The 23,471-nt window shown below is 39.2% G+C and overlaps 1 protein-coding gene across 7 annotated transcripts in view; it reads left to right on the top strand.

The window, feature by feature from the left end:
- The window catches only part of LOC124154481 (PRL-1 phosphatase), a 54,941-nt gene that overhangs the window by 23,093 nt on the left and 8,377 nt on the right, over positions 1-23,471 (top strand). For 4 of the 7 annotated variants that reach the window (XM_046528242.1, XM_046528246.1, XM_046528248.1 and 1 more), the window contains exons 2-3: positions 19,945-20,270; positions 21,249-22,446. In XM_046528242.1, coding sequence (XP_046384198.1) covers positions 22,252-22,446 — 195 coding nt within the window. In that variant the 5' untranslated portion in view covers positions 19,945-20,270; positions 21,249-22,251. Of the gene's footprint in view, positions 1-10,255; positions 10,317-16,515; positions 16,616-16,729; positions 16,750-19,944; positions 20,271-21,248; positions 22,447-23,471 lie in introns of those variants that run through there. The other 3 variants (XM_046528247.1, XM_046528243.1, XM_046528245.1) reach the window with 3 other exon arrangements.

Genomic DNA, 23,471 nt, shown 5'->3' with positions numbered 1-23,471 from the left:
GGATGGGAATTTCATCCTTGGAGCCATCGCAGAAAATTATTGCATGAAATGGTCATTTTTTCATCATATGAGCGATCGCTAGAGCTATCGCCCAGGTGTGGATGGAATGATCGTGTGATTGAGGTTTAATTAAAATCCAATAATTAGTCCAATATACTCTGAGCGGAATCACGGCTGGTTTTGGCCTAACCTGTAGCCAGATAATATTACGTAATCAGTACAACATGTTTACAAATTGCAAGTGTTTATTATGTCCATCGAGTATCGAGTAAAGTGTGTAATCGACCTAATGATGCTTCAATTCATCGAAGCGCCTCGCTCATTTTGGCAACGAAATGGGGACTGCGCGGAAAGTATTTATTTAATTCATTCTCCATGTTGTGTAATCATATCGCCCAATGCAGTTAAACTAATTTTTGTTTGAGGTAATATGCGAATGCTCTGTTACTTCTAACGATTGTCGGCTCCCTTCCTTGGAATCTATCGTCCCTCCCGGTCTCTTGAGGGAAAAATGAGTCGGCGACTTGGGAGTTGTGTAGTTTTCTTTGGAATAAACATCTGTTTGCCCAGCCTCCTCGTTCTCTCTACTCGTCGGGAATGAATGATCATCATCATTGGTCAACAATCCTAGGATTGGTTTGACGCAGCTCCCCACTCTATTCTCCTATCAGCTAATCTTTTCACACCTACGTATTTCTTCTCTTTCACATCTCTCTTTACTTGTTCCATACATTTTGTTCGAGGTCTTCCTTTTGATAAAAAATATTTGTTTCGGTAACCAGTGGACGAAATCTTCGTGCCACTATGAAAGCTTCGACAGTTAGTCCGGAGAAAAAACAGGATCAACTATCTACTTCAAGTTTTATTCTTCAACCATTTTTAAAGAGTCACAACAAAGTAAAACAACAAACCCTTGACTACAAAAAAGTACATAGATACTTTTTTCTGTTGATAAAAAAATGGCATTGTCCGCGAATATACGAAATATACATTTCATGGAAATCTTAACACTCCCCCTCGGACAATACCTGTTTTGAAAATGCAATAATCATTTCACCTTCAATCTCTGAATGAGTACCAAACAACACAAGACATTATAATTATAAAATATTCAAACATCTTAAATTCTATTGTACAGATCCTTAAGTCCTATCATCTTTGATAGCACTTTGATTCTTGTCCCTGGCAGTCTTTTAGTAAATATATCCGCAGTATTCTTGTCTGATGGTACATATATAAAATACACCATTTTTTCTTTGACTTGTTCCATGATGAAATGGTATTTAACAAAGAAATGTTTGTTTCCTTCAGTTATAACATCATTTTTGGCAATGGCAATGGAACTCTCATTATCACAATAAATAACACAAGGTTTAGGCATTAAACATCCTTGATTAATTTCTATTAACAACTCTGATAACCATACTATTTCAGTTACACACTCATACAATGCAATAAACTCTGCATGAGTTGATGAGGTTGCCATGCATTTTTGCTTCCTTGCTCGCCAGATAAATGGAGCCCCTGCTAAAGAAATATGATATCCTGTAATGGACTTACAATAACCTTTACTGCCTGCCCAGTCTGCATCAGAGTATGCGTTAATTTTACTTTGACATTTTTGATAACATAAAGCATAACCTCTAGTCTTAGATAAAAATCTAAACATATGCTTGACATTTTTCCAATCAGTTTGACATGGCTCCTCCATATACTGACTTAAAATACACACAGCATAGGAAATGTCTGGTCTTGTATTTCCAGACAAATGCAACAAACAGCCTATTGCTTTTCGATACAAATAATTGCTTATTTGGTTTTCGACATCTCTCTCTTGAAAATCTACTGGTAAAGGAGTATTCACCCCATGACAATCTTGCATCTCGAATTCTTCCAACATATATTTTATATAATTCTCCTGATCAATATATACCACACTTCTTTCAGGTCTCTGTATTCTGATGGACAAAATATTATGGGCTGAACCAAGATCCTTGACTCCTACATGCTTACCTAGATAACTCTTAAACTGTGATATCTTGTCCTTCGTTCCGACAAGCAACATATCAACATAAACCCCTACTTTAAGGTCAGACATGCTAAAAATACATGGATCACTTAAACACTGTTTTAATCCATACACAGACAAAATTGAGCTTAGATGCAAATACCAATTTCTACCTGATTGCTTTAAACCGTATATACTCTTTTTTAACTTACATACATAAAACTTTCTATCAACCGTTATATTCTCTCCGAGATATTTTGGTATCTCCATGTACACATCCTCTTCTAATTTACTGTTTAAATATGCCCCTACAATATCCAACTGATCCATTTCTAAATCTGTCTCAACAGCAATAGCTATAAGAAGCCTCAGACTTTTCTTTTGAATAACAGGACTAAATGTGTCATGGTAATCAACTCCATGAATTTGACCATATCCCTGAGCAACTAACCTTGCCTTGAACTTTATAATTTCCCCTTTATCATTACGTTTCAAAGCAAACACCCATTTTGAACCTACAATATTTAGTCCCTCTGGTCTTGGCACTATTTCCCATGTCCCTTGGTCTGACAAAACTTTTACTTCTTCTTGCATTGCCTGTTTCCAAAACTCAGAATCTTTACTATTAAAAGCCTCTGTTACTGTCCCTGGAATGGAAGTACACTCAATACTTGCATGAGCATAGTTGCAGCTTTGACAAGATGTTGGCTTCCTAACACGCTTTGACCTCCTTGGAATGGACTGGCTTGGTACCTCACCTGCAACCTCACCAGGGTCAAGGTTTGTCACTGGTACCTCTAAATTAGTAACTGTGGGGTAGACCACCAAGACAGGCTGTTCAACGTCATCCTCCAAAACTGCAACACGAGGCGCTGCCTCCTCTGGTATCTCAGGCACTGCTCCCCCTGAAACTGAATCTGGGACCACTGGAGTCAGACCTGGTATCACCACCGGGTGTGATGAAATTTGGTTTGATTTAGTCTCCTCAGCTTTTCCATCGCCTGTGAAAACATAGCCTTGTTCCACAATGTCTTCTCCTGGATCAGGTTCGCCATCGCTGTCTAGATCGGGAATCTTGATATCATCTCGGCTCATCTTGAAAGGAAATTTTGATTCGTTGAACCTGACATCTCTGCTGATTATTACTTTCTTCTTTTTCAGACTCCAAAGTCGATATCCTTTGATGCCCTCTTCATATCCTAACATGATGCTTTCTTCTCCTCTGGGACTCAATTTTCCATCTCTTGTCTCTCTTGGCTGCCATGCCCATGCCTGGCATCCAAATACTCTTAGATAGTTATAATCTATCTCTTTTAGTTCCCGTCCTTTCCACAAACTCATTGGAATATTGCTATTTTGTGCAGAAGTAGGAGACAAATTTCTGAGATGTACAGCAGTCATGAGAGCTTCTCCCCAAAATCTCTTATGAAGACCAGATTTTATCAGTAAACATCTCGTTGTATTCAGAATAGTTTCGTTGTACCTCTCAGATAGCCCATTTTGCTGTGGAGTATATGCCACTGAGAAACGATGTAAGATTCCACATTCTTCCAGGTGTACTGAGAATTTTTTATCTGTGTATTCTCCACCATTGTCACTCTGGAATTCCTTAATTTTCCTATCGTGCAGGCATTCCACTCTACGTTGAAATTTCTTGAAATTTTCAAATACTTCTGACTTCTTTTTCAATAAGTAGACCATAGAATACCTTGTAAAATCATCAATAAATGTGACAAAGTACTTAGCTCCATTAAAAGTCTTGGGTGTAAATGGACCTGCCACATCAGAATGGATTCTATCCAAGACCTTGCATGTATCTTCTCCACCTATGTTAGGAAATTTTAACCTTTTCATTTTCCCAGCATTACAAGTATCACAATCAAAATGGTTAATTCCACATTTTTTATCCAAAGGAATTCTCTTCATATCGTCTTCATTTAGATGCCCCAGTCTATCATGCCATATTATGGTAGATACTATGGATGCTTTCTTTGTCTCAGAAATAATCTTGACATCTTCAATGCTGACTCCTCCTTCTGTAGTGATGTAATATAAATTATTTACGAGAAATGCCTTTAAGAAAACTTCTCCTTCATCTGATATCTTGTTCACCCCTTGATAACATGAGAACTTCATTCCCTTCTTGTCCAATACTCCTTGTGAAAGCAAATTATCTTTCAAATCAGGGATGTACAGTACATCTGAGAAGTCTATAGTAAAGCCACCACATTCAGTGGAGATCTCCAATTTTATGGTGCCAATTCCTTTGACTTCCAAAGCATATCCATCACCCACAACAACTTGACCAGTTATGGGACAAAGATTTATGAATAAATCTTTTCTATTGGTCATGTGGTCTGATGCTCCACCGTCCAGTATCCATAATCCCCCACCTCCTATACTTTTCTCTTGGTGAGTACACAATGCTTTATATCCTCTTGTGATGACAGAAGCTCGCCCCTTCTTCACAGATTCAAAATTCTGATTCTTCTCAATAGTATTTTGTTTCTTATCAGGGCACTGGAAAGATAGATGTCCCTCTGTTCCACATACATAACAGATGGGAGGATGGCTTTTTCTTCCACCTTTACCTTTGTTCTTTCCTTTCCCTTTAAACCTATTCACTCCATGCTCAGAAAACTCTGATTCCTTTGTGACCTTGTAAACTTGATGTGCATCGCTATTATCTTCAGATTTGAGCTCTTTCTTTTCTCTTGACATGCATAGCATCTTCTGCTCTTCCACAAGCATGTCACCCAATACTTCTCTTGAGACTAATTTCCCTTTCCGATAACTCTGGACAAAAAACTTCCAGTCAGATGGAAGGCCGTTTAGATATACATTAGCTAGCATATCATCATCAATTTCCATATGATAAAAAATATTTGTTTCGGTAACCAGTGGACGAAATCTTCGTGCCACTATGAAAGCTTCGACAGTTAGTCCGGAGAAAAAACAGGATCAACTATCTACTTCAAGTTTTATTCTTCAACCATTTTTAAAGAGTCACAACAAAGTAAAACAACAAACCCTTGACTACAAAAAAGTACATAGATACTTTTTTCTGTTGATAAAAAAATGGCATTGTCCGCGAATATACGAAATATACATTTCATGGAAATCTTAACACCTTTTCCATTCTTTCCTTCCACTTGCCCTTCGACGATTGTCTTCATCAGGCCATCATGTCTCAAGATGTGGCCTATAAGGTTGTTCCGTCTTCTTATTAAGGTTTTCATGAGGCTTCTCTTCTCTCCTACTCTTCTTAGGACTTCCTCGTTACTAACTCGGTCGATCCATTTGATTTTCAGCATTCTTCTGTAGCACCACATTTCGAAGAACTCTATCCTTGCTTTCTCCGCTGCGGTCATTGTCCATGCCTCACTTCCGTATAGGAGCATACTCCAGATGAATGAATGATAGTAATTATAATAATTTTTGCTACTTAAGCATTTAAAATAGCACTTACAAAACCTAGATTTAAAAAACATTGGTCCTTAAAAATGTCATGACTGCGAAAATTTTCGGTTGATGGAGGAACATGTTGAACATGGGTGCTCTTGTGCGTGCTAATGAAGCCTCTGATCGATGCGTGAGGTGCGTGCTTTTTTGTCATGCTCACTCTGGGGTGCATCATTGTTTTTTTTTCTTTCGCGCCTTGCCGAGCCACAGGTGTCCCATCGCGGCGCCGCCCTGGCCATTTGTTGCGGAGCTTTTAAGAGGTCCGTATTTTATCTCCGAAATTGATCGAAGATATCGAATGGCAGTCTATCGATGGCTTCATGGAGATTATCAAGTATCGTTCGCTTTACTAACTGACCGTGCTAATAAATTGATCGTGAAAGGCCGTGGTATATTGATGTACATACTGTCGGGGTGAGACTTTATCCCTTGCACCACCGGCGATATCCACCAAAATCGAAAGTTTGGTCCGATTAAAAGAATTGGAATTTATTCATAATTTCATGAACTTTGATTTTTCTTCCCGTCTTCTACGTGGTGCTCTGAAAACTTTTTTGACTAGCAAAGCACCCCTACTTATGAGTGCTTTCTGCATACATTTTTACTCTTTTAAACATGTCTGCCATTTTCAAATCATATGGTTTTTTACGATTATTTTTTGGCGCGCGCTTAATAGGGGTAATGCGGGAAAATACCAGAATCAGTAACTATTTTTAATCTTGAATTCGGTATCCGTCTTTAAGGCTGTGTATGGGGAATGAATGCTACTTATCGGTTGATCATTTTACGCCCACGTCTCTGCACTTCGTATACAGCGATTTTATATTATCCTTGATGCGGTCAAACTACTTCCGTTCATCATGGTGTTGATGGGTGAAGTTTCTGTCTACTCATTTTTCACTAACTGTTGCCAAACTGCGTTATGGTTTTATACCTGTGGCCTAAGTAATGCTGAATACCTATGAGACAGCTTGTGCTTGGGGAAGCATTACACCCTTATTAGGCAGTTTGGCAACCATGTGCAGCGACGCTCTAGCTTACAATAGAGGAAAAGGGTGACCCCTTGATCGTTCTTCGGTTCGCACCACGCTCGTATTTAGGTCATGGCACTAGAGAGGCGATTTAAATTTCGTGCCAGTCGTGGGAAGGTAGTGGGACTCCTGCACCCATTATACCGCAAGTCAAACAAATGGTGAGGATATCGCTGGCTTAATGTTGAAAATCTGCAAGTTCCATTTAATGACCCGATGAATGGTCTTGAATTGATATAAGTTATGATTTTATTGTTGAGTATTTTTTTACCTCCATTCGTATTTGATCGTATGGTAAATTAATAATTGCTCGACATCGAATCTAGTCAGTCGGACTCTTTTTATTCCCTCAGGCTGTAAATCCTGCATTTCTAGGTATTTGGTTTTTTTCATGGTAGGGAAAGGGAATGTTAATGAATAATCGGGAATACGCTTGCTTCAAATGATCGACTTCTTTCCGCTTGAAATGCGTGTAAGTTCGACTGTAGAAATAAATTTATATAAAAATCTCTGGCGAGTCTTGTCATTTTAAATGCGTTGGGTTCCACACACACAGTCTTAGTTTGAAGGCGATCAAGGTGCGTTATAATTCACGCACATATTTCATAGTAAGAAATTATAAGCAAAAAATATTCTTAGGCGTTGGTCGTAAAACATACCGTTTTAACGTATATAGTAATCCCCTAAATTGAACTGTTAGTAGTCAGTTCACATACACAATAGTTTTTATTGTGATAAGTTGCCCATGATGCTCAAAAGCGATATTTTCGAATTCCCTCGAAGTTGGAACCCAGATAAGAGGACGTGAGCCTTGAGTGACCCTAATTTTTTTCTTCTCCCGTTTAAAATAGCTTTTATGATGGTAGTATCTCATTGAATGTCAGTTCCACTGCTTACTGAATGAAGAACTTGTGCGTAAAAGCGGCCGTTTTTATCTTTTTTTGTGATCCTTCTTCCTGGTATGGTTAAGAAAATTTCATTGAGAAAACGATGCTGTAAACTCGAATAACCTTGACGTCGTAACAGGTCATCGAAATGTAATCAACTTCTCTCCACTTCACAGAACGTCAGCAGCATTATTTTTTTCGCAGAACAGTGCAATTGGCTTGTCCGATTTGGTGAGTTTGCGTTTTGAGTCGTAATTTTTCACCATGTGGAATTTTAAACCCGGATAATATTTCATGTTTCTGTTTGCGTGACTTATTTTTGTTTTTCTGTATGAATTAAATTTGTCGGTCGCTCGTATACACTATTCCATTGTAGATTTTCCTTCCCGCACTGTTTTCGTTCCGTTTTACTTTGAGAAAGATAATTTCAATGTTTTTTTTTCATTTCAGCGACGGTAACTGTTCGTGTAGGAGTTTTAAGAAAAACCCTGTAAGCCTAGCCTGCGTTCTGAATGTGTCTGGCTCCTTCGTGCTCTTTATCCCTTTTGTAAATCTAGTTTGCGGCTTAAATCCCTTCTGTGTTCATCTAAGAGTACCCATGTCTTTTGTTTATGTCATGCGGTGTTATTTTCGAGCCACCATTATCGTTCGCTGCCTAGAGGTCAATAGATTGTTCTCTGCCACCCCCGGCAACATTATCAAATGATTCAGTAACGTGCCCGTTAGCACGATATTTTAGTCTTTCTCGGTCGTTTATAGTAATTCTACGCGTTTCCGTTTGTACGCCTACTTTTGGATCATTCGCCCACCGTTTATACGTTCCCTTCATTTATTTCCCGACAAAGTTTTAGCTCTGGAGATTTATATGTCATATATAATAATTTATAATCTAATTTCTTGATACCCTTGAGGTAAAGATCGTTTTCATCTCTCAAATTTTTATTCATTGTTATGTTCTCATTATTATGATGAGCTTTTATCGGTAGAGATTTTGTAAAAATTATTATTAGTTTCAATGAGTGCGTACCTCATGGAGCGTCCCAGGAACTCCGAACTCGTTTAATAGCTTTGGCTCTTTCTCAAACTGCAATGCTATATATAGTTTACTGTACATAACATCGTCTTTGTGCATGTGTGTAACTTCCTCGCCACCTAACCGTGGCGTCTTGCCTTATCAAACCGAATAGTGCACCATAGTTAAGTCAATCTTCCCGTACTTATTTTTTTATCAATCTAAATGTCGTATATATGTATTTGAGAATAAGGATCCAGCCCTTGTTTTTTTGAAATTTTTTTCATATTGAATATTTATAACGGAAGTCATTGTGGTTTTTGAAATAGTTCGAGGTTCATTTATTGAAAAGGGAAATGGCTAAATCTATTCTGAAAATGTGTATTATTCTCGGAATATGCCCACTTCTGTAAACTCGATTATATATATATTTAGTGTACGGAACCGCTTTTACTTGTGTGTCTTCATCCTTCTCATTTTATTTATTTTCTATCCAGGGTAATCTCCTAAACTATATTCTTCAGGCACGCAATACAGTCTCACTACCCTTAGGGTATTAAGTAGATATTAACCCTCCCACAGACGTATCCCAAATACTGCCCTCGTACTCCAAATGCGGTCTCACTAGGAAACAACTTCCCAATTCTCCTCTGTTGATTTTGTTTCTTCTCTCAAGTCGTATTTTACGATTAGCATTACCTGTATGACCCATGGCTTTTTCTTTATTGGAGATCTGTTCCGAGGCTCTTAACAATTGATCGAACTGCTTCCAAGAGTTTTTCGTTCTTTTCCTCGTTCCTTCGAAATTACCTGTTTCTCTATACAAGCTAGGAATTAATGTTGCTTACTTGTTCATGTTCCGGTTATTTTCGTAAGATCATGATTTTAGTTTGTGGGCTTGGGTATCTGGTACCCGGTGGTTAAAAATCTGCATACATATTTTTCATGTATCATTCATTTTTTTGTCTTCGAAATAATTTTGCTGTTTTAAATACTTAATGCGATTAGAATGAATTTTATCATGACTCAAGTGCGCTGTCTTCTGTAAAGGTATTGACTCTCATGTTTAGGAATGGCTGTAAGCGTTTTACCTTTCCTCAGTGAGAAAATCATTGACCCCTGAACCAGGGTCTACTAGGAGTCATCGTTCGGAATTCCCTGGAACCAATTGCGTCAGTGTGTCCGGATATCCCTATGTCGCTCCTTGTTTCGGAGCGTGCCGCAGGCACGACCTCTAGTCTCTGATAAATTCGAGTGTCCTTGCGTCTGATAGCAAGCCTTGTTGTCGTCCCCTCCCATAAGCTCGCTAATGAGTGTCCCATAGTGTAGTCTCACGCAGTCATCGTGACGCCCAGCTAACGAAATATACTCCATCTCTTGCCTCATGTCATTTATACTCAATCGACTCAAGCCCTTGACCCTCGCAGCTTCACCTCCCGCCAGCAAAATAGACTTAAAATGCTTACTTTGGGGATAAATGGCCACTTACCAGCCCTAACGAACCCCCGCCCTTGTAGTCCACCTCCCCATCGGGGAAGCCGTTGGAAGCCAAAGAAATTCCCGTAATGGGTAGCGTGAACGCATCTATCAGAAACTAATGCGTGTGGGAAAGAACCCCACATACCCCTACTGATAAATGTGTTCCTCATTTTGACTTGTAAAGGTAGTTCATGTGAAGCGTCGTTTTTATGAATTTTAAATGTCTTAAACTTATCATATTCCCGTAATTATAGTTTCAGCTATTTCGCCATTCTTTTTATTGTTTGGATTTCTTTGTTTGGTTTCCATGCTTGTTGTTACTATTAACGTGAAAGTAAAATATTTTGTGAACATGTGCAATCTCAGTGAAATGAAATTTCAGAGTTACGGTCATCTCTTAATATATCCTGTGTTTCCAAGTGTAATTAATTGTCTAGGTAAGTATATTTAAGTAGGAGTGTCTAAGTAATTTAAATGTGTTGGAACATTTTAAGTTATTATTTCGAATAGTCATGTATGAAGTTATTCCATTACGTTTTCTCGTGTTGGCGTCGGGGACCAACTTCAAATAAATATTCATGCATCAGGTAGAAAGTTTTGTGTTTTTCCTACTTGTCCCTAGTAATTTTTATGTTGAATCATAGTGTATGAGGTGATATTGGGATATTACGTCGTAGTGCTTTTGTCGTTAGGACAACTTTCGTGTTTAATTATAAATGTGAACCATTCGTTGTGGTATGTGAATGCTTGGAATCCATAGCTCGTTGTGTATATGTCAAACTGTATGTATGCCATTACTTGATTATACTCATTTTATACGTAAGTACTATTTACTATTGTGAGTGTAGAGTACTCTCTTATCCTTGTACTATTATCACAATTTCCCAGTAGTGCACTTTATACGGCTGAAGTTAAATTGCAGATGTCTACATCTGCACAATACCCTGCAAGCCACCTCTAGGGTGTTTGGAAGGGAGTGATCAATCACCAGCATGCAATTGGATTACCGTATGCACACCACGCAGTCCAAGAAAACTTTACGCATGCTAACAAATTATGCTACCGTGTGCTATTATAAATAATAATTAAATTCAGAAAGAGATATATATGAGTCAATAGGCTACACTACAAGTCATCTAATCTATTTGTGAGTTGTAACGCTGATTTTGTCGGAGGGAACAGCTAAAACACGGAGGCGCTGCTGAATAGGTTCCATAGGTGCGTTTATTGCATCATATCAATTGAAAATGTGCTGCAATAAGGATGATAAATTGATCCTACTTCAATACGCTTTTGAATATTCTTTTTAAATAATTCAAAATGGTATGTTTTTCTGCATCCATTTACTGTGAATTCGCATGATATCTATTGTTTCGCCTGTTATATCGTCAAAGAATGTTGCGGCCGTAGAATTACAAGACATAAGAGCAGTCGGATTTATCAGAGCAGTAAATAAGCACGTATTCATGGACTGAATAAACCGAGTTAATATATGGGTGTGAAACTTTTCTTTCGTGAATGTTGTCAACTGGTCCGTACTACTTGTGGTCTATTGATTTTCTGGTGCGTGACCATGCTTCTGAATTATTAGCCCACGATGGTCAGGCAACTATCAAGGGAGTCCAGTCTATCATCCCAATTGTTTTGACCCTGCCACTCTTCCTCCAAGAAGAGACATCTAAATCGTTATCATTTAATGCCCATCTCTGAAATACATTTTGTTTTTCGGGGAGAATGTTAGATATGAAAATTCAGTATTGTTTCCCAGTAGTTGGCCGAAGAAAACCGGGCGAGACGTAATTATTAAGGATTTGCTTTAAATATCTACTCAGCAGGTAAAGTGAACGATTCGTGGAGTTTTTCTGTTCAAGTTCTCTTATCTCCTCAAGTGTATAACCTCAGAGTGTGGTGACCGACCCTGAACTTAAATGACACGGCATACCTGACATTTCTTAAATGAAAATACGTCACTCCCTATCCGATTTAGAATATCAGCTCACTTGTATTTGAAAATGTATAATTATAGTTCTTCCCGTTTTTCTAGTATGAATATAATCCTCTCGATTCTGTATGACTTCCAAACTGGTTTGTCTCTTCCCCATTCTCGGATATGAATGCCCAAATTGAGTCAGTATCGCTTGTAAGAAAGTGCGAAACTCTCTTAGGGTTTCTTGTAAATATGAGTGGCTCAAATTGGTTTCTACATGTTCTTCAAGCTCATCAATCTTTATGGTGATGACAAACCGAATTATTCAGAGTATGTAATTTTGAACTCCCTCGCCAATATGTTTTAGGGGTAGGTACCTTTTATTAAACTTATGGTACCTTTTCATTCTAAATACCTTTCCAGCGTGTTTTCAGCGAATACTCTAGTGCCGCGTCAGATATTCGTGGAATACTATGCTACGTTTTCTTTGTGTTCGAGGAAATTCCATTTCAGCGCTACCAACTTGATGATTCGACTGTTTCCTTTATCTATGCTTACGTAAAACGCCTTATTCAATGTGAATTATTTTCTGTTACGATATGATGCCCGTGCGTGTAGATATTAAATGTATTTTTGGAATGCTTACGAAGTCATTAGAATCATTCAAGTTATTACTTACCTTTACGTACGTATTAATTTAGTTAAGAGATATATTTTGCCGAACGGATTGGAATAGGAATCCGTTTTGCTCCCGAGCAATAAGGACTTAAATGAAAGGTTGGACTCAGTGCGCGCATCTCCTGTTATTCTTTCATACTTTTTTTGTTAGCGGCTGGTGTCCTAGCACCACCCTTCTATTGAGACGACTTTTGGGGTTGTATGTCGATGTATCTGCGCGAATTCAATCAAGAAAATGATCTTCAAAACTTTACCACCTGTATTGTTCATCCATATTCCGGGGAACATAGTCTCAATCGTCATTGGGGCATCATAGTTTTCGCCGCCCTTGAGCAGGGCAGAACCGTCATGTGTAGTGAGAGTGGTTTTTTTGAGGCCACGGTGTGGGTCTTGGACACGTATACGGCATTGGTAATTGGCCTGCGCCTCGGAAAATTCCCTGCAGCTCTCTCGCCTCTTCGTTTGTGCCGCCTCCGTTTGTCCCTGACAAGACGGTTCCTTGAAGACCCCACCTCGATTGTCTTCGTTATCTCCACCACCGCTTTCCGCTGATGCGTCGCCTCTCCAGATAATAAGTTTATATATGATGTCCAATCACATTCCGTGCTCCCAATTTTTATTGTCCCACCGGCTCTGCATCACATCCGTGCCATTCTTCGAAGATAGAACCGTGGGGTGAGGTATTTGGGGACTCTTATTGTGTGATTGAGCGGAATAGACATTGGTTGGAATTATTTTATTCTGCTTTGAAACTAACTGTGATTTCGGACAGCAAATACCCAAGGTCGAGGTTTAGAGATGATATTTTCCGTCTGTTTTTCACATTTCATTTTGTGCGTACTCGAGTGCTTCAAAGCTGAGTGGTTGCCAAATGTGGAAACGATAGTATAATTGAGAAATTTTAGAGATAAAAAACTCGATGAATATGATATAGTTTTGATGCTCGTAAATTATGACGACGGAATAATTTTACAGTAGGGGAAACCCAAAAGTAATGGAGTTGAATTACTTCTCAGCGCTCGAATGATATGAAACATTAAAATTCGGAATTTTTAACCCTTTCATTTCATTCCCTGCATTGTAGATTATTTTTACAAATTTGACTGTAATTGCGCAAATACATATTAATTAGAGTAGTTTACTCAGTACTGATCCGTCGCTAAAATATTGCGTTGAAATAAGATTGGATATAATGCCAAGTGTTTTTACTGATATCGTGGCATTTGTCATCTTTGATTTTTTTTAGCTGAATACTGCGTCGTAAAATTTCCTCGTCGCCCTTCGTAGGGAATGTCTTATCTGATATGCCGTAAATGATGCTCGCGCTTTATAACTAGACGAAGAGGAATGGTGACGCTTGAGCTCTCCTCGACCGTAGTTCATCGCATGCATTTGATTGCTCCGTCTGCTAACGTACCCGGTGGAAAAGTATTTTTTTAATCGATGTGCTTGATCATCTCATCACATTGCTGCTTCTTGATGTTATCGGCAAATTATTCCGTATCCATTAGGATGGCAGTCACATATATTTATCGCTCTTTGCCTAATTAGACGCTTCCTATTAATTTTTCGTGTTTTAATATGATTCTTCCGTCTTGTGGTTGCACTTACTGTTTCACATACTGAATATACATGCATGCAATATGGTATGGACGTCAATTGAATCGCTTCTAAAAAGAACCTAGTGGTAAAAATGACCAGACTTCTTGAAGGGGTTGTTATGCACGTTTACTGGCCGTCTGTAGTACTTGTCACATCCTTGGGGGATGCCGTACAAATTCTCGAAATCGTTGGGGGTGGAGGCCGTCTCATCTTCACCGCTACACTTCCTAGTGGTCTTACCGCTAATTTTTGTACCAGGTTCGTAATATGTATTCTAAATTAGTATCCTCCTCTCTCTGCGTTTTACATTAATATTCTTTTAAGATTTTGCTGCGATGCTGTTATCGGCTATAACTGTATTGCCTTCTGACGTATGCATTTCATATTTCCCGGTGGCTCACCGTCGCCGTCCTAATCCGCAGCCCCGCGTGGATGTGTCTAATCTCATTATCGCGTGCTGCACGGCGTTCCGAGGGATTGCGCTTCCTCGTAGAGAGTCTGTTATTTTTACTTAAATGAGGTGAAAGACGAGCGTCAATAGGAAGGGCATCACATGCGTGGCGCTGTCCAAGTAAGTGCGCGGAATGGTTGGTGGTTGCGGGTGGAGCACGAGGCGTTTCAAGGTTGACGAGTGGTGATGTGCTGCCGGGTGTCGGCGAACCCGTGGGGGGATAACGGCGACCTCGGATAACGCCGTCCTTCAAGTAGTGCGTCCACCTTGCCGCCTCAATAGGTGTGGCCCACCATTCTGTGAATGCCGCCGCCGTGTTCTGTCTGCCTTTGACCAATCCCTTGCCATTTATTGCCTCCGATTCGTTTACTCTCCCATCTGCGGCTTCCGATTGGCGCATGGGGAATACCGCCGGTTCTCGTCCGGCGAACCAATTTTCGTCATCGCTTTTCCCCGAAATTTCACCTCTTCCCGCGAAAGATGCTCGCTCCCGCCAGTGATCGATCTGACCACGATGCTATTTCTTTCGCGTGTTCGTCTTTTTATTCCCTCGAAGTCGTCTTCATACTGGTGTTCGCCTAACTTGGTGAACAGTCGATAATTTTCAGATTTTTTTTCTTTCCGTATTTTTACCGATGCTTCGTGATTCACTCGCTTGAATAATATAAAAATATCAGCTTCGGTGCTTACTTGTTCCAGTAATTTTTGTAATAGTTTTTATTCAGACCTAAATTGTATTCTAGCGGGATATTGTATCTTTACGAAACAGTTATGTTGCTAAACGTTTTAAATAAGTTTTCCATCCTTAGATGACTCCATTATGCTGCGTTTTCCCCAACAATCTGTTGAGTGTGTGCGGGCAACCTCCATCAACGATGTGTAGGGTATGTTTCAAATTATGGCATTACTCTGACCTTTTCCATGCCGACTACTTTAAGTGTGCGTAGGCCTATGTATGACGTCAAAATGGCGAGAGTTTGTTTGGTATCGATCGGCCGCTGGAGGTGACGTCATGGGTTAACTACTAGTGACGTAGGCATCAACCGTCTGAATTGGTGAGTGTGGGAGCAGCCTCACCCGCCGCGCGATTCTGGAACTCCGGATGCGAAGTATGGTCCACGCATTACGTAGCTCAAATTTATTTCTTCTTTCCTTCAGCATGAGCGCCGAATTTAATGAGTTAAGTTGTTCATATTGCCTATGGTTGGCAGTTTCTTTATTTTTCGCTGATTCTTTGTAAACTGGTGGGCTTTTTATTCACAATAGTAATCAGTTGATAGGAGTTGGGTGTATTCTTTCTTTGATTGAGCATTTCGTTCGAGAAAGCGTTCGAGTGGAGGAGGAAGTTCGAATAAAGGAGCGAATTCAATTCGCCTTCACTAATTTTATACCTTCCCCTGTTTTCCGTTAATTAACTCATCGGGATATTGACTGCTTTTTGCTTCACGTTTCGTACCGAAAGTTAATAATGAATGACGAAGTTGGCAATTTTATGATAATGTTGTATGTAAACTTGATCAGTTCCTATTGGCATGTGTTATAATTCTCATTATTCATGATTCTTTAGCGTTTAAGAAGAGTAGTTTTCCTCCTGAGCTCCATTTTTGCGGGCGTCTCGTGTTTTGAAATTAATTGTATCTGTCTTTCCGCCTCGCCGATGAGCCTGTTTCACGGTTTAGCAGACGCAATGAATGCTCTCAAGGCTATTTCGCGGAGAGCAGATACCGATCTCCTCCCATGGAAACGCGTAAGCACTGCTTTACTGTTTCCCGTTTTAGATGGTGCTTTGCGATTAATAATATTGTGAAGGTGTGACGTTTATTGTATATTATTATTGCCGTGTTTGGTTCTCTCGGTGTTGGAGTAAGAAATTCCATCTCTTGTTCCCCCTTCCCGGGTTGCCCTATCGCTGGGATCTGACGTCATCATTGAAAGGGGGGGGGGGAGCGGCAGTGGAAAGGGGGCAGTTTCCCCTCCCGCCCCCTCCCTGTGGCTTGCGCCAGACAGGACGTGTCGTAAGACAGTCTGTTTTGGGCGTTCGTCTGGGGATGTTGGGTGGAAGGTTCGAAAGCGTTCAGGTAAGGAGAGTTCTCATTACGTTTGCGGATCGCGATCGGAATTTTGTGTCCAACTTCAGTGTACCCGAAGGTTTCTCTTTTAATTGATTTGGTACTTACTTTTGACTTGTTAGCTATTTTCAAGTGAGATTGAGGTGAGTGTTAACGTTATACGACTTCGGGAACGTCAGTTGAAACTAAATTAAGCTCTGTTTATTCATGGGTATTGTGATAGCGTTTTGCGTTATGCTTGGATTTGAGTTTCTCGATGAGATGAACATTTGATTTAGATGGTAGGGGTTGTTAGTGTGTAGTTACAGCACAAACCTATTTAGTGTCACACGTATGGTTTCCTATCGCTAATCGAGAAAATTCCTGAACATTGTCTTGAGTATACTGCTTGTCGGTGGGTTTCAAAATTAGGGAAGTCGCCGCAAATTTGGTTTATTTTGACGTCAGTAGTTTTGTAAGTGCTTCGAAGTCTTTAATCTATGCTTTGTTAGGAGACCCGTCTCAATTGTTTCCGTTCTCACTAATAAGGTCGTCCTTGGTTGACGATTTACTTTTCTTTTGTCGTCACAAATTGCCTTATCAGTTCCGTATGCGCAGAAATATTTGCGAGAGGCATCGATATTTCCTCCAGATATCGGAATGCTAGCCGAATCGTAATGCATTTAGTATTTTGAAATTTGTATTATCCTTTTTTTTCGTACTTCACTTGATGGACCATTTACTGATCCACTTTTTCTTGCATCCGTGAATGTGAAGCTAGTGTTTTGTTGTTGGTGGTTATATTTTTCTCGAAAAACTTGAGCTGGGATAGCGCGTAAGTAAATAATAACACCGTTTAACGCGAATGATTAAGTTATTATTCGCCTGTCTGGTGCGTTAAACATTTGTTTTGGGTTAGTATGCTGCGCGTAATACTCCTGTTTCTATCATTATTAGAGCTGATATTCGGTAGTTGATTTTTTTGTTTCGTCTGAATGGCCACCGACACTGGTCAGAAAATTTCATTACTTGCGTTTCTAGATCCCAGGTGGATGGCTGAATGTTATGTGTTTGCGAATTCTTAGTCCATACCATTGCTAAGGTGAAAATTAGAAACATATGTTCCATGTCCGCGAGTTCATTGAGAGCAAGATATTTGGCTTAGCTTTCGTCCGTTCTCTTCGGTGTTCTTGCTGGGTTTAAGCGCGAATCGCCTGTCATTTTAATGAATAAATTCTGAGTTAACAATGTCTTTCTAACGTATCGCATATTTTAGACAGTTGAGGAGTCTCGTTTTCTTCCCTGACGCATCAGTCACTTGAAAAATGTATTTCGTTGCCGCCTGTTAATGAAACTGATTAACTCTTTCAAGTGCTGATCCGGAAATGATATAGCGATCTTGGGGACTAATGACACATTTTTGCTGGTGGTACAGTATTAGGTGTCTACTGCTATTAATTTCTTTATCACTGATAAGTCTAGTTAAGGTATTCCCTGGAGGGGTGTGTACCTGATATTATAATTGTTTTGTGTTCAAAATAACTCGTTGATTTTGAATGGCTTGGTGTGTTAAGGGTGCTAACTGGTTTTCCTTTGGGGGTGAAAATCCTTGCTCAGGGGTGCACGTGGTTGGCGCCACCCCTTGTGCACTCGGTGGTACTCAGTGTCGTCGAGGCATTGCTCTAGGAATAGTGTTGCTCGCCCAAGGAGATCGATAGGAAGCTACTGTGCTCGGGCGTAGGGCGAAGGTTGCAGGGGTGCCCTAAGGCCTCAGCAGCGGTTGGGGTTCCCTTGTCATGTTATGTCCGTTCATCCCCTTCCGTCGTTGTGCGCTTAGCGGATTTATCTTTTCTTTAATATCTCAAATTTCTCTAGTGTTCGAGAAAATACGTGTTAAAAAATATGCGATCATCTTCTCTGGTCAACAATCCAAGTATTTGTTTGCCGCAGCTCACCACTCAACTCACTCTCCTGTCAGCTGATCTAATTACACCTACGCATTTCTTCTCTTTCACGTCCTTCTTTACTTGTTTCATATATTTTATTCGTGGTATGTCTCTTCCGGTTTGTCAATATTGTTGCTCCTCAAGCGTTGAAAATAATTCCTCAATTAAAATCTAGTTGCTCACGGTATGATATCGCCTAAGATTGGAAGAAGCATTCGAGTGCTGCTATACACTCAATACATGTGGTCGTAACATTGTCGTATGTAAGATTGATTGATTCTGTGTCGATTCTTCGCTATTTTTAGATAAGTTGTTTGTTATAATTTCTTACCTCCCGGTTAGCATAGTTCTGCTGCTGTATTTACAATGACATTCTGACTACAGTGCAGATACCCCGTAACATTTAATATCCTTTTATATTTTCTACATTATTATCACCTTTACTTCCTAGTATTAGGTTCAGTCATTTAATTTCCACCGGAGCGTGAGTGTGATTTCGAATTTGTTCAGACCGATCTCGCCGACGTAAATTCCTCGCGGAGTGTCTTCGAAGCAGGTTCTTGTGTCCATCCGTTACGTAAGAGCTTAATAGAGGAACATTCGAGAGGCCTCTGGTATATTTATTTGCGCTTCGGAATGATATAATGGTTTGGCGTCCACTGAGGCATTTCGAGGCTCTTTATCGTGTTGCTGTTGTAGTTGGGCATAATTGAAGACTACTTTCCCGCCTCGTCGGAGGGGGGCAGCACTAGATGAGCAGCGATTCGGTTCAGAGATTCATTTAAACTATGGTAAAGGGATAATAAGGCGTTATCAGCGTTATTTTTTTTATCATCAAGCGTATATTTTTGTAGAATTTATAAATGCCGTCTTTAACCTAGTGTTAGATTACTTGTAAACCTATGTAGGTATCTAGAATTATTATTGTATACATACTATCAAGTCCTTGTAGTGACATGTTGAAGGCAGTAATGCTAGGGAGAGATAGGCTAAATTTACGAATAACCATTAAAGTTAGTGAGCCTTTTGTTTTCAATAACCTTAATTGCTATAATAATTAATAATTCATGGCGATGTATGTTCTTTTCCCATACTCTGATTGCATCCATAGGTTACTCGAAATCTTTAAAAAGTTATTTTTGAACACTGTAAGCAATTTTTATTTGTAGAATTTCTGAATCTCGATTTTTTGATAGAATTTAATTTTACAATTAAATTGGTCGTCGTTTTACACATTGCTCGAAAGTTTGTTGATAAAAGCCTGGGTGGGAATCAATTTTTTATTTATGAGTGCTCCTAATCATGCATTGTATTCAATCCACTTCAGCTTACAAATAATGACAGATGATAATAAAGTTGAATTATTTGTGGATTGGGATTGTATCATTTATGTTCTTCTTTCTTCTTCTCCAGTTTCTGGGTGAGATCGGCCTCACATTCATGGAGTTCCAGCTGGACAGCGGGGAGTACTGCCAGGCCCAGCACAAATAAATTGCCTGGGGTGTGCCATTATTCAATATCATCCTCAAGAGCTTCCAATCCCTGCACCATTAAGTTCTTTGGGCCAGTCTGCCATCAGCACCTCTGAACTCCTCGACCATTTAGCTCCACTCTCTCCGCTTAGCTTCCTTCTGTCCTCCCCGTGCTCTTCCTCGCTCCCTCCCTGACTTGCACTCCTCCTAACTCCCTCCCAGATTGGGACAATCGACAAACAACGGCAACAGCAGAAGGTGCAGAAAGTGAGTTTTTTTGTTCACATTTCTCCATAGTAAAGTGAAAAAAATTAAGCTGGTTTACCCACAGTTACCCTGAAAGTTTATTAAAGTAAGAATTTGATGTTTTCATTCTTTTTTACTTAATTTATTTCATGTAGGAAATTTGATTTGGCATCTGCACCTTGGTGTGGTTTGAGATGACATTTTCATGGGTAAAATTACAGTTCACATAATTTTGCTAATGTTGTTCATATTTTATTTTTACTCTTTTTTAAATTAGTTCTAATTAATAAAGTGTGTGTGCAACTGAACTACTTTTAGTATCATTCTCTATGGTATGAACGTCTTTCAAAGAACTGTACAATTTACTTACATTTATTATCCAATTAACTTTCTTTGAAGTGGGTGTTTTATTTCTCCCATTTCATGTGCTAGTTCATTAAATGGAATTTCCCTTACATGCCTACGCTGATAAAATTAATGGAGTTTTTAAAGCTAATTGTATTGTGTGGATTGGTTTCAGGGTTTAAATTTTTGTCGGGCATGTATTTCATGACAATCTATTTCCTTCTCTTATATCTGTATTTAATCTCTGAAATTCTTCCTTCTTGTTAATGTGTGTGTGTCATTGTCATTAATTTTGGCAGTCGAAAGGGAGAAAAAACTCCTGCTTTCATTTTTTTTTATTTAGGGAAATTGCTGACTAACCCAAAAATTACCTTTTCATTCATCTTGGGTGGATAAATTTCCTCCCTCTTTTAAAGTTTTGGCACATATAGATGCCTTTTCTGCATGTCTCTATTTTCAAGGAATAAACCTTGCAAAATCTATGTAATTCCCTAAAAATATGTGCACTTTGAAAAGGTTCTAATGTGATTACTTATCATTGTAAGCTACCCAATTCAAATATTATAATAATAACATCATGGATGTGGATCCTGAACAGCTGTTGTTGTGAAATGAACAAAGGTTTTTAAGAGTCATGTATGCTCATTTTTCCAGGAGCCGTGGTTTTGCTGAGTACCATCGGGGTCTTGTGTGTATTGAATGAAGCTTGCGGATCCAGTTTGGGTAAAGCTGCCTTAAGGTTCCTTCTCAAGTGGCCGGGAGCTCTCCGAGAGCCCGGGACATAAGGAAACAGACGACTGTTGTCGAATGAGAAGTGACGGTGAGGTGGGAGGAGGAAGCCCTGGCAGGTGGAGGTGGAGGCGAAGAGGAGGAGGGGGGAGAAGAGGAGGCGGAGGAGGGTGGAGGAGGGGCCGTAGTGCGGTGGTGGTTGTAGGAAGGCGAGAAGTTGTTTGCTGGAGGAAATCAAGGTCATCTGTTGCTGTTGTTGTGCCGATTGGACCCTGGGAGTGAGTGGTGGAGCTGCTCTTCATACCTCGATAAGAAAATTTTATTGCCACTTTATAGTTAATTTTTTTTTCTTTCACCGAGTTTTTATCTCTTCAGTTTGATTTTGATTTCCTCTTCGATTGATCAATTTTAAGGGTGGAGAGGCACATTTATTGAACTGCAGAATTTTGGTAAATTTTTTTATGTGAATTGTAGTTCAAGAGTGGACATAAAAAAAAGACTTTATTTTTCATTGAATTTTTTAGTGTGCGTGGAGTAAGGGTGAGCTGCAGTTAGGTCTAAAGTATATGTGTATGAGTGTCAGTGTGTGTTTAAGTGGCGAAAGTGTATGTAAGTGATCTCGGGGCTGTTTGTTTTTTTTTTACCTTTGAACATTTGATCCAGCTTCTGTATGTTCACTTGTGAGTTATCATTTTCCTCATAAAGAGTACTCGATAATTTACTGACGGAAGCAAACCACCAACAGTTTCATCTGCCTGTATTTATTTTGGTGAAGTGCTGCGGTTGCGGACGGAGATCACCAATTCCTTCCGAAACAACGTTTTTAATTATAAGTAGTCCCCAACTGATATTTTTTTGCCGCTGTCTCAGAAGAAAGTCTATTGAAGGCAGAAAGACTGCTTTCCAATCCAGTTGTCAGATTCAAGAGATGAGCACCGGTAGTGGTGCCGGAGTTATCACATCACCACCGTCATCCTCTTCAGTTTCTGCTGCCAGTGCTATTAATATCAGCAGTATGAGGCAGAAGGTTATTCGACCGGCTCCCTCTGAGATTGAGTACAAGAATATGCGCTTCCTGATCACAGATCGCCCCACTGATCAGAATATTCACAATTACATCCAGGTGAGTGAAAAGTTGTCTTTAATTATCAATAAGATTTTTTTGCTATTGTTGGTAGTTGTAAACTTTTAATAGTTAGGTAAATATTTTGTGAATTTTGCAGATGAGCGTTATAATTTCTTTGTCTCCTTTTCAAGATATTAGGCATCAAAGTTGTCAGTGGAATTAATCTTATACTACCTCTAGATTTAGTTGATCAAGCAAGATTTTCATTTAAATGAATCTATTATCAATTAATCGTTATAATTTCTTTGTCTCCTTTTCAAGATATTAGGCATCAAAGTTGTCAGTGGAATTAATCTTATACTACCTCTAGATTTAGTTGATCAAGCAAGATTTTCATTTAAATGAATCTATTATCAATTAATTCTATGTTTTTTTATTGTAATTTATATTTTCTGTGCCTTTGCCACGAGTGCTACAGTTTTTCCCCCTCAGTCGGGCATAATTTGGAGGTGATGTTTAGACTCATGTCCTACTGCAGTTCTTTGTTCATGGTTGCTCATTTGTTTATTGCATAGGGATTTAAGCAAGTATTAAATGTGATTATTTTGGTGGAAGGATAACTATTCTGGCGAAGGAAATTCAAGGAGTATTTTGGAAATTAGCAATAACATTTGGTGGAAGGACAAATATAATCTCAATGGGTGATGTGCTGTAGCAGGAACTAGGCAAATGGAAGATATCATTTAAAGTGAAACTGACAATGCCATCTAAATTTTTCCTGTGTTCTTAGCTTTTTCAATTGTCATTATTATTAATTATAAAGCTTCAAACATGATGTTCTTATAAGTTTTCCTTGAGATGACTATATGCTGCAGTGCACTATTTGTATTCTGAATCCACTTTTGGGTGAGCTAAGTACCGTATGATGAATCTGTTCCAATTTTATACTCTGATTTATTTAGTGGTGTACAAGAGATGTGAGGATTCTTGTGGTTTTTCAGAAGAAGTAAATGACTTCACATTTCTCCATCCATAAAATTTTCATGCTGATTTAATAATAATTAATGCGTTATGTTTTGAAA

The sequence above is a fragment of the Ischnura elegans genome, chromosome 2 (assembly GCF_921293095.1).
Source record: "Ischnura elegans chromosome 2, ioIscEleg1.1, whole genome shotgun sequence".
Taxonomy (NCBI): domain Eukaryota; kingdom Metazoa; phylum Arthropoda; class Insecta; order Odonata; family Coenagrionidae; genus Ischnura; species Ischnura elegans.
The sequence above is the reverse complement of the archived record's forward strand: the minus strand, read 5'-3'. Positions and strand labels throughout refer to the sequence as shown.